The 12,854-nt window shown below is 36.0% G+C and overlaps 1 protein-coding gene across 1 annotated transcript in view; it reads right to left on the reverse strand.

Annotated features, from left to right (window-relative positions):
- RDH10 (retinol dehydrogenase 10) overlaps positions 1-12,605 on the reverse strand; it is a 23,325-nt gene extending 10,720 nt beyond the window's left edge. The window contains exons 1-2 of the mRNA XM_015817157.1: positions 12,241-12,605; positions 10,474-10,709 (exon numbers count right to left, since the gene is read on the reverse strand). Of these exons, the coding sequence (XP_015672643.1) occupies positions 10,474-10,709; positions 12,241-12,532 (528 nt within the window). The 5' untranslated portion in view covers positions 12,533-12,605. The remainder of the gene's footprint in view (positions 1-10,473; positions 10,710-12,240) is intronic.
- Positions 12,606-12,854: the final 249 nt, after the last annotated feature.

Raw genomic sequence — 12,854 nt, forward strand, 5'->3', positions numbered from 1 at the left:
GCAGTTTTAGCAGCTGATAAAATGTATAGACTCTTTCTTTTAGGAACTTTTCCCAAAAAAATTAATGTCTTTTAAAATGATTTCTCAGCTGCTACAAAACTAAAAAAGGACATATTATATTGAAAATTCAGATTTGGTGCCTAATACAAATTTCTATACACAGCTCTGTATTCACAAATTTAGTATAGAGTTTCTTATTTTGAGCTTGTCACTCCTCTTACAGCAGAAGGCATCTGCAAATATGTGTCTTGAAAAAAAGAGGGTCTACTTCATTTAATCTCCAAAGTGAAGCTTGTTAAATCATGATTAAATACAATTTATTGTAGGCCAATGATTGCCTAGTTGCTTGTAAAATATATGAGTTCCTTCATACAATAAGACAGAGGACCACACTGCCATTTGTTCCATTTCTGGAATATTTAAGTAGATTTGGACAGTTGCTGCCAGTCAATGTCAATAATAATGAGCTAAATGGACTACTAGTTTGATTTAGCAGGGTTGGACTAAAAGACTCACCAATAGCCACTCAGTCACCTTTTATGCAAAAGGGAGAACTAAAATTCATAGTCTTTTGGTTTGCTCCTGATTGAGTCTTTGACTAATATGGAGGAAAAATGCAGCTAATATATGAAAAAGTACCAATCTAGATTTAGAGGGAAGCTGTGAATTAGCTATAATCACAAAAATCTTTTAAAAAATATACCTAGCCTCATTATTAGAGACAGCCAAGTTCCTATAACATCAGGATAATTTCATTTGCCGTCCTTAAACTTACTTTTTTTAAAAAAAAATGTTGAATTATTTCCACTAAATAGTCTTATAAAGTTTCTGAAAAAAATGCCCGATGAAACTAGTATAATGAAACTGAGCAAGTATATTGTTTTATGAGATGGGGACTAAGTTATTTCTATTCATGGAAAACTTAGTTTCCAATATCCCCCTCCTTTATTACTTTAGTTCTAGTTTTAAAAATATCAAGAAAGCTAGGTGAAAAGATAAAACAATGTCATACAAGCACAGAACTAAAATTTCAACCAAGAAATATGAAAATATAAATAAAACAATGAAACATGGTCCGAAACCAAGTTTTAGTCTATAATGTGATGTAACTAGTATGGTTCCTACCAATACCAGTACCTATTTAATGGAGCAACTAGGAGAACAATTATTAACCATATTCTATGCACAGATGCAAAGGAACTGGCTCAACTACTTTTACAGCCATAAAACGAATTCCCTTGATACCTGCATAGAAATTACTTTGGGCTCTAGGGTAGGATTCTGTATACCATGTCTAACCAAAAAACGTGCCAAGTTGTGTGTCAAGAAAACTCAGGTCCTATTGCTAAGAAGAGGAAGAATATAAATAGTAATAATGATAAGGAATTATGATTCTGTATTAGGACACTGGTATAGGGGGACAGCATCACAAAATTTTCATTTACATTCAGTACAATTGTTTTTAGCAAACTACAAGGACTTATATTAGTCAGTGGCACAGTGGTATTTTTATGTCATTGACTGTATAATATGAAATGTTAAAATGGGGGGGAGGCAGCAAATGCATTAAGAAAACCATGAGCTTTAGAGCAACGCTTTGCTAGCCAGTCTAGTAATCAGGCCTTGGTCAAACTAATTTTCATTTCAACTGTCACGGTAAATAAAGATCCAAAGTATTGGTCAAATATAAATATAACCATATCATATTTTTCATTATTACTGTAAACAGAACAATGTGAAGTCACATCTGCCAGTTCTTCAGATGGTATTGGCTTTCATACGCATCGAGTTTTTCCCAAGAACCTATGATATTGTAATGTATTGGCATATGTGTGGATCCAAGCAGTGTGGTCTTTTATAATTGATAGGAAATTTTTGTCAATGTACAGTAATAACTATAATAATAATAATGCAATTATATTTATTAGCCTCTCATCCCCAATGGGCTCTGGATGGCATAGAAAACCCCTATAATAACAGCTATAAATATCAAATCAGGCAGACAGTCCAAACTAAAATAATCTAATAAGCACAAAATCAAATGGAAAAGGACAGGGCCCCAGAAAAATATTATGAGTCTCTTGACTCCACAACTCTCTTAAATGCTACCTGAGAATCTTTGGTTTCCAACAGCTTCTAAGAGTTCCAGTCAAAGAGTAAAAGCCTTAAAGTTGATTATACACACCCATTTTGTTCTGGACAAAAATCTATGTGGTTGCAATGACACATAATCAATCAATCTACACAGGTTACTTACCATCAAGAAAACAAATAAGCCAAAATGGAAAATGAGCTAAGAAAACAAATAAGTCAAAATGGGAAATGTTAAGAAATTAAAGGTTTAGCAATCTTTGTCTCTACATTTCTCACACACTTTAATTCAGGATGTCAAAGGAAGAAAAACAAGAAAGTTGGTAGAGACTTTACTAAGGAACAACAAAGAAAACATCAAAAGCTTATTTTTAGGTGCAGAATCTAAACTATCAAGTTCCAGCAAAAGGAGTCACCTTTTGTCTTTTAGTTGTTCATTACACACTAGAAGTTTCCTAGCACCTAAATCCTAAGTCTCACCTACTAACACATTCAATTTCTACTTGTGAAAATTCTTCACCTCTGTTCAATTAGCACCAAAGCTTGTTGCCATTTGGTTAAAAATCAATAAATAATGTAAATACTTAAATCTTGCCATTTACCACCCAACTCAGTTTAAATACCAATTATTGAGAAATGTAAGCACACTATTGTGTTCATGTCCTGCTTCTGGAAGTTTTATAAGGTGATCCCAAGAGAGGCAGAACACTGGACCAGTTGTATCTCTGGGGTCTTCCAGTACGGGGCCTCCCTGAGATGGAGAACAGTGAAAGGAAGAGATCACCTGTAGCTCTATTAAGGCAGGAAACATCCAAGGGATTACTTCAATACATCTAAGAATGAGACACATCACTTTTACACAATGCTAGTAAAGTATAATATTGATCTAGAAGTTGAAATGAAATCAATATTTTAAACCTGAATTGTCCTTCCACATGGATAAAAGATCTTTCTGTTTATGGAGGAAAATGTTCCAGAGACTTCCTGTAAATAGAAGAGAATGGAATCTCCACTGCAACTCCCAGTATTATTTTCCATTCTGCTTCAGAAAGATTCCATTGGAGATGGCCCTAGGAAAGGAAATTTGAAAAACCTACTCTCTAGATCACGGATGTCAAACTGCTGGCCCAAGGGCCAGATGCACCATAGCAAAACCACACCCACCCCATTGCCAGCAATGGCAAAAAAAATCGTGATACGTCGCAACACGTCACGTGACGTTGCGAGTTTGACACCTCTGCTCTAGACAAACCAACCAACCACCATATAAGCTTCATTCTCATACAATGGGCATTTACTGCAAAAATCTTTTCCCACAAATTGGAGGAAAAACACACATAGGATCTGTAATTCTGTAGAAAATGATAAATACAGCAAGAAGATAAGAGGTTTCTCTCAGAAAGAAGTTCAAACAAAAATATTTACCGGTAATTAGGCTTTCCTTAGAAATACACTTTAAATGATTCATCAGTAAATGTAGATATGCAATACAGATAGCTTACAAATCAGTGTTGCCAGTTTTATAATTAGAAACCCAATTTAAGATAACTGATATTTGCATAAGGCAGCCTAATTTCCTTTCAATAAACAATTAGAAAAAAATTGTTTACAAAATTTTTGCCTTTTTACCACACCATTCTATACTTTTTTCAGAAAAAAACTCCATTATGTTCAAGAGAACAGTTTGGAAAGTGAATCAGTGTATGCAAGTATACACCAGACCAAGAAATTACTTAGGTTATAATGAATGGATTAAGTTAAATATAGGGCCAAGTAGTGACAACAAAATGTCACATCTTTGCCATAATAAAGTAGTGACAAAATAAGCTTCTTACAACCCCCATCCCCAGAAGAAAAGTATTGCTCCCAGATGTATTATGTCATGTACTTCCTTGTGTAATATGTATCACTCCCATTTTAATTTGATTCTGGGAACATGCAGGATATGCGCATATCCTAGTATAGTAAGGAAATAAAAAGAGTACTATAAGATAATTCATTCCTTAAAAAATAGACAGAACACAGTTCTTTCTGCTGTTAATTTTATATAATTTCTACATTGCTTTTCATTACAAGGAATCATCAATTGGCTTTTTAAAGTTTACTGAATCATTCTGAAAAGTACTTACACCTTATTAAGCACTGCAGAAGAATGTAATAGAAATGTTTTAAAATAAAGCAAAAGAAAAAATTGGAAACAATAACAAAAATATATTTTAGTTAAGGCCTATTATAGATAAGCAGACAAGAAAAATTAGTAAGAGTTAAAAAAAACTTTGAAGATATAGGTAAAGATAGAATTGGTAGGAAATTCTGGAAATTGCAATCTGAATGCATTTTGGGGTCACCAAATGGAGAACACTAGTGTATAGTCCCATTTTTGGAAAATAATAATGGTGATGATGATGATGTTGGAAAGGACCTTGGAGGTCATCTAGTCCAACCCCCTGCTCAGGCAGGAAACCCTATACCATTTCAGACAAAAGGCTGTCCAGTCTCTTCTTAAAAACTTCCAGTGTTGGAGCATTCACAGCTTCTGGAGGCAGGTTGTTCCACTGATTAATTGTTCTAACTTTCAGGAAATTTCTCCTTAGGTCTAGGTTGCTTCTCTCTTTGGTTAGTTTCCATCCATTGCTTCTTGTCCTGCCTTCAGATGCTTTGGAGAATAGCTTGACTCCCTCTTCTTTGTGGCAACCCCTGAGATATTGGAACACTGCTATCATGTCACCCCTCGTCCTTCTCTTCATTAAACTAGACATACCCAATTCCAGCAACCATTCTTTATATGTTTTAGCCTCCAGTCCCCTAATCATCTTTGTTGCTCTTCTCTGTACTCTTTATAGAGTCTCAACATCTTTTTTACATCCTGGTAACCAAAACTGGATGCAGTATTCCAAGTGTGGCGTTACCAAGGCATTGTAAAGTATTAACATTTCACGTGATCTTGATTCTATCCTTCTGTTAATGCAGCCTAGCACTGTTGGCTTTTTTGGCAGCTGCAGCACACTGCTGGCTCATATTTAAGTGATTGTCAACTAGGGCTCTGAGATCTCTCTCTCAGTTACTACTGTTCAGCAAGGTACCATTTATACTATACCTGTGCATTTGGTTTTTCTTGCCTAAATGTAGAACCTTACTTTTTTCACCATTGAATTTCATTTTGTTAGATAGCGCCCAGTGTTCAAGTCTGTCAGCTCGTTAGTTTCAATTTCAGAGCTTTCTGTATATCTGACTGTCATCAGACACAGATCTTATAAAGGGCAGATGAAGTTTCCAATAGAAGACTGTTCCAAAAGTAAGAAAAAGTCAGAAAGTCCACTTTCCCTACTAGTGATATGGAAATATATTATACATTTATATTTTCCTTAAGATTCCTATTGCCCCTACCCTGACCTCCTTCAAACGGGCTGTTGAAACATGGTTTTTCCTCTTGTGCCTTGGGCTAGGCCCCTTGTGCGAATACATTGTGCAAGAGAATGTTATTTTCCTTGTCATTTTAAAATTGTTCTAATCTGTTTTTAATACTGCATGCTGCCTAGAGTTGCTATGACATTGAGAAGCTTTACAAATTTGAAAAATAAATAAATTGATGCCAATAGATACTATTTAGGTTATCTTTGTATTGTAGATGTATAAAAATATATACATTCAATTCTAGCATCTCCAAAGAATTTGGGGAAGAAGACCTGTGCTCAAGGAGGGCCACAGACAACCACAATAGATAAAAGGGAGATAGAAAGTTTCATTTCTTTTAACTTAAGATAGTTTCATCTGTATACAATTGTTGAGTTGAAAGGTAGTATCACAAAAGTGAGATTAGTAAATACTACTGGGTATGTCAACTGAATCTAATTCTTTGTAAACAGAAACTGATCAAAAGAAAAAATCAGAAAAAAGGGCTTTTCAAAACTATTGATGTGCAATATATAATTAGATCTCAGTATCAGTACTTGGACTTTACATTCCAACTATTTATTGCTAATCTAAAGCACCGAGCACAAAGTAATCCAAGCACACAATGGAGTATCAAAAGACTTTAACTTCTATCAACTTGAGAGTTTTTAATAACCATCAGCTTTCATGACTTTCCATTTTTATTCAATAAGCATACCTCAAGTCTTAGACTTGATATATAGCATTGACTTAGTTTAATTCAAGCTTGATCAAAGATCAAATAATGCATCTGCTGAGAAGGTTGGATAGTAAGTGCTCAAAAACTATACATATAATAAAGATAAGTATCTGTGGACAAGCTTGCTGAGCTTTACATATAAAAATTGGAGTTAAGATTGATGATGATGAAAAAACATATATTGAAACAACTTAGATACACCTACTCTCAGCCATTTTTAAAACGCACAAATGAGAACAACTGTCTAAAAGACACTTGAGGGCATACTTAAAAGCATTTTTTTTTTTAAAAAAGGCAACTAGTCTGTATTTAAACTTTTGCACAGAAGTAGACCCACCATTTATCACTGAATTCAACACATGCCTTTAATAAACTATAGGATATTTTTCTATATATGCAGAACAGTACAGAGGCTGTTTAAGTTCATCCTTCTTGGAATCATCTCAATTTTCTCTGGAAAGGATAAAGAAACAATGTATACAGACTAAATATGGGTTGATGTATACAGGACACTCCGAAGCTATTTTTAGCTTAGCCATAAAAGTGTCTATAAAGCCTCAGCTTAGGAGATCAAGAGAGTCACAAGGACCCACCTCCCCTTTCTTATATGAATTTCTCCATTCATTTCACTCCCAGTGTTGTTAGATATACACATCAACACTAATTCTGGAAAACAGTTATTGGGAAGGATGTTTGTAAATCCAGGATGACTCAGATAGTGATAAAGTCATGATAAATTCATAAAACAAATAATAAAACAACTAAAATAAATAATAGAAAGTTTGATAATTTCATATAAAACTGTACTTGAACTGGTAGTACACTTTCACTGCTAACCCTATTGATGAGGTAGGGAAAATTATTCTGACCAATAATTGCAACCAATAGCTCTGAATTCCCCTGAAAAATATAATGGGCAGATTTAGTACAGATTAAAGTAGATTAGCTGAAACAAAATTTGATGAATAGGATTCTAAGGTAGTCACCTAAGCAATAAATAAAGCAACAAACAACAGAATAACTTGGTATGCTTTTCAGCCACGTCACAAGAATTAACGTGAACATACGGTGCAATGCTTATTCTAATGTTTTATATATATATGTATGTATAAGATCAAGTTGGTTATGTTCTCAAAGGTGCATCATAGCATGGCATGGAGACGGTAAGATATGCAAAACTATTTTCTACTATACTATACTACTATACATTCTACTATGTTTAGAATGGACTATTATGTGCAAAGTTAATGTTGTTCTTCTTACAATTGTTACTGGCAAGTAAGACGCATTAGCAGCCTTATTTAGAAATATATTTCTACAAGAACAATAGTGCTTACCCCACTCTATGGTTTAAAGACCTTTGCTTATTCATATTATAATTAAGAAAGAATAATCTTAGTAGGTGGACAGTGTTATAATTCTTAAAGCTCAATGGCTAGAAATGTTTGCATAAAAAAACAAGGAATACATATATTTAATGTGGTGCATGGGTGTTTTAATGCAAAATTTACTTAAAAGTTCCAGTTCTTTTACCTTTGCTAGAGATACATTGTTTAAGCTGTTTTATTGGTTTGCAGATGAAACGCATATTACAGAACATCACATTTTAAATAGATACTAGCAATAATAGCTCTTAGATTTATATACCACTTCATAGTGTTTTATAGCACTCTCTAAGTGGTTTACAGAGTCAGCATATTGCCCCCATATTGGCCCTCATTTTACCAACCTCGGAAGGATGGAAAGCTAAGTCAACCTTAAGCCGGTCAGGATTGAATTCCTGGCAGTGGGCAGAGTCAACCTGCATTACTCCATTCTAACCACTACGCTACCACAGCATAATGTTTTAAAGAACAGGTTATGGAGTGGTCATACGTAATGGATTCCAAACATGATGACAAAGAGATTTGGAATCTTTTTTCAGTTCACAGCGAGAGAATTATATGCTTATAAATAGTTGAATGAATTCTAATGTAGACTAAAAACTGTAAGTACCATTTTTTAAAAAAAAAATCCCATATATTTAATAAAATACTCATGATGAACTGGCACTGCATCTAAAAATGACACTAAGGACTGTGTCCCATTATGTCTTCCTTGTGGAAGAAAGCCAACCGTCAACAGAAAAAGCAGTAAATCTCATATGAGAGTAATTCTGGGGGTCTTGTGCAGAGTAAGGGAAGAAATCTGCCCAAAACCTCCTTTCCACTAGGTAGCATAGATGAATGAAGGCACAGCCTATCACCCAACTTCTTAAGAATCAAGATTGTCGCTTAATCAACAATGGAATTCAACATTGTAGAAGACCAATTGTAGTCACCATGCACACAATAAAGATTTGCTATATTAATATACTAAATGACATGTGTATTTATGATCATCAGTAGCAGATGTCAATAGCTCAGACTCTTTTCGTTTTAATTGTTTTTGTATTCCTGGTAGTTTGGATTGGAAAACAAGAGAGGCCTAAGCATCACATAAGAAAGTAATTTCTTCCTAAAGACATTTTCATGTACATGATTTCATGTACAGAAATCATGTACATGGAACTAGAAAGGTTGTGGCTGCTAACTAAAACTATATAAAGTTGTATAACAAGGAGTCATTTTTAGTGTTTTATTGGGTCTGTCTGTTTCAAATAAAACACTATTGCTCCAGAGCACAGAGAAAAAGTCAGAAATAAGAATAGCTAAAAGTTCTACAATAATGCTACATACTTTACTCAAATTGTTGACCACAATGGAGCTTATTTGTTAATAAATTCTTACAGGATTACAACTAAATGTTCTATTAGTTGGGGATTTAAAAATGATTCCTTTAAACCGCACAATTTTGTAAATAAATGATTTAGTTGCCAAAATGAAGAACAAGATAATTCAGGAATTTAATGAATGACAATACTACCAAAGCCTCTCATTTTTATATTATGCCACTAACCAAATTTGTGAAGTTAGCACTTTTTCTACTTTTTTGAGTATCAGCTGGATGTTTATCCTTCTAGCAGAAAAAGTTTCTAAGTATAGTACTTTCCTTTTGTAAAACATTAAAGGCAAACTTCTTTGAATTATGCAACTGGTATGTGCTGAAATGGGGTCTCAGATCAAGTCACTCAGCAGCATACAGTGTGGATCTAAAGAGTATGCTTGACAGAAGGATCATGAATTACTTGTCTGCTCTTCTCTCTTAAGATACATTCAGCATGTGTTTAAGATTCTCAATAGCAAAAAGCTACAAACTATATCAACATTGCAGGTGGTGGGATGGTGACTACTATAAAATGGTGTGTGAATTATTAAAAAATCATATTTAATGAAATATTTGTTTACAGTCAGTAATAAAAACCTTAAAAGTAGCATTCTCAACATTAGAGGATTTAAGACTGCCAAGAAAGCAAAGGGGGCCAAGGAACCATTTCTATTACTCAAGTGCTCTTTAGATTCAATCGGCTATAGACTTACCTGGGAAGCAAGCCCCTCTGGGGATGCCAATACAAGTGATGAAAGCCACAATCATTCAAAGTCTACTTCAAGTAGCAACAGAGCAGAAAGTAGACTATGAATACAGGACAGAACATTTACCAGCCCAGTGATTGAAAACAAGGCTAAAATGTACTTCTGCTTGTGATTTCAGATAGCTGCTACTACTCAAAAGACAAAATATTCTGGTGAGCCATGATCATAGAGTAGTGAAGCTTCATGTTTTTGAGGCAATAGTTTCTTATAGCTAGTTCCAACTAGATAAATAGGCTGTAAAGCGTGTTCAAAAATATGCCTTTTTTCACTGTCATAACACATTAAATATATTACAACTTCTAAAGAGCCAGCTGTACGATATAATTCAAAAGGAGAACTAACAGAACTCACAAGTGAATGTTATTTAAATCTATTGATGTTTCTATAGTAATATCTCTGAACTGAAGATCTATAACATTCCCAACTCTTACTCAAACCTGTAAGTTAATTTGACAAACATGTGTAATTACTATTTTTCATGGCAGAATAGTTTCTATGGATCAGGCTCAGTGAATACAAAGATCAGCAAAAAGGTAAATGGCACAACAGTCTAGGGCAAAACTATCTTGAAGCTACAGTCTTACGCAAAAAAAAAATGCTAAAAATTTTAAACTTCATTAACTTTAAGAGAAATGACAAAGTAAAAATGGAAACATGATCATGAACTAAGTAAATAGCCTTGTTCATCTTCAGAATATCAAAGTTCACTGTCATTCTGCTAGAAATAAATATATTTACCCAGAAATGTGCATGGCAATTAACCATCATGGTCCTCTCAATAAGCTCATCAGGACATTCCAAAAGATGGTGCCCGGAAACAACACCAGCGTTGTTCACGAGGACTGAGACTTCATCAACCTCCTTGCAGACTCTCTCAGCAGTCTTGTACACATTCTCTCTGTTGCTCACATCACAAGTGTATGTATGAACTTGTAAGTTGTACGGAGGTAGCACTTCCTCTTCACCATGCCCAGCTGCTTATAGAAATCCAGAAAAGCAAAGGAGAGGGACAAATAAGAATTTAATTAAATATATATTCAGTGTTTCCATACCAGGAAATAAGAGGCAATTATTAATCTACCCAGTTTGACAAGATTCTTGTTAGTCCTGTTCCAAAAAATAAAGTGTGACAACTACTGTACATACCAAAACAATGAAGTACCAAGCCCTACAGAGCTAATCTTCAGCAGTGATCTACTGATGCCAATTGGAAGGTAACACGACCAAGGAATGCACCATTACTGATTAAAAAATGAAACTAAGAAGCCCCAAGCTCAGTGGGGACATGTAGACCTACCTTTTCCATATTTGTTCAGAAACAAGCATTATTGAGTACCATTAATTTATTTTGCAGGCTGCAATCTTTGAGCTATTTACCTGGCAGTTAGTGCTACTGTACTAATTAAGGCTTACTACCAAATAGATTTAACATTATTTAAAATTATTTATATCATTGTGCAAAGTTATTATTATGCCAGTTATTACTTCAAGCAATGTCTACATCCTTATGTCAAGAAAAGTATTTGACGTGAGCCCTTTTTGCTTATTTTATATTATAGCAACTATTTCTTAAATTATAACAATTTATTTTAAAAAGCCTAACTCCTACTATCATAGAAACAAATTCTGTTGTCACCATTATCATTTTCTGTAAGTTTTGAACCGTTAAACTTTCAATTATTTATCCGGTGTTTTTCAGTCGTTCAAAGTCAAGGAGTAGAATGACATGGAAATTTATTTATTTAATTTGTACAACCACCCATCTCCAACCAGTGACTCTGGATGCAAGCAATCACGAAACATTTAAAACAATAAAAATAAAAGTAAATGCAAATAGCTAAGAGACATCATAATACAATACTATCAACCTCAGTCAGTTGAACAAAAAAAATGCCCAAATTCCTAAACTTCTTGGGTGACAGGAATGGAGAATATTTTCCCAACAGCCAATTTCAAGGATACTCTTCAATGCTTCTCCTCCACCCTCCACTCCTACACCCAGAACTTTTGAATATTTTCAAGTCTGCTGCCCTTAAGAAAAAAGCAGGATAAATCACTCTGGAGAGGCTGCAAAGCAGCAATGCAACTCAATGGACCTCCTTTGTGACTTGTGGAAATGTCTCCTCCTGCAAAACACCTGGATATTCCTACCTTAACGGTAGGATATTCCTACCTTAGCGGTTAGACCAGAACCAATCAGTATTTTTATTCTAAGTAAAGAAAGCTTAATACATAGCAATGCTTCTGAAGGTTCATCTAGATATACATTGAACTCAGTGAAACAGGAAATGCCTCTTCCAAGCAAGCACTATCAAGAGTAATAGTTTCAGCTGTGGCAATCATACGAATTTTCTCCCCTTCTCAATTCAGCGCACCTCAGGCCAGGAGGTGATACCCACACAGTCCAATTTTCCTTCTTTGATGGATGCCGTACTTGGTGCCATCTTTTCTTCCCCACTCGGAGAATTTGGCGCCCGCTTCACGCGCCAACGCCAACCCCGTTACCTTTCTGAGCCGCGACCACAGCTTCTTCCGAGATCTCCCGGTAGATGTGCCGCACCATGCCCGCCGTCTCCTCGTTGCTCTGCGTGTTGATGTCCCACAGGACCAAGCGTGCTCGGCGGCGGGCGAACTCCAGAGCGAAGAGCCGACCCAGCCCGCTACCGGCTCCGGTGATCAGGCACACCTGCCCCGCCACGCTCTTCTCCTTGGGGCGCATCAGCCATTTGGCGGCGGCCACCACGAACGCCCACAGGACCTTGAAGGTGACCACGAAGAATTCCAGGATGATGTTCATGACTGCCGAGCCTCCCTTCGACGGAGAAGCCTCGGGAGATGCGGGGGAGCCGCGTCTGGCTTTGGCGCGAGCGAGGGAAGTGAGCGCGCGGGGTTCCCGGCACAGGTCTTGGGCACCGGCGCAACCAGTCAAAAGCAGCGGGCCAGCTCAGAGCAGGAAGCGCCCGTTCTCGCGCGCCTTGCCCCGAGCAATTCAGGAGAGTGGCTCCCACTCTTCAGAGAGACAGGCAAGAGTCTCTCTCCCTCTCTCTCTCTCTCTCACACACACACACAAACTTTGGACAGTCTCTAAAGACACCTGGCTGGCCGGGACGGACCTCCAG

The sequence above is a fragment of the Protobothrops mucrosquamatus genome, unplaced genomic scaffold (genome assembly GCF_001527695.2).
Source record: "Protobothrops mucrosquamatus isolate PMUCROS unplaced genomic scaffold, P.Mucros_1.0 scaffold556, whole genome shotgun sequence".
NCBI classification, from domain to species: Eukaryota; Metazoa; Chordata; class Lepidosauria; order Squamata; family Viperidae; genus Protobothrops; species Protobothrops mucrosquamatus.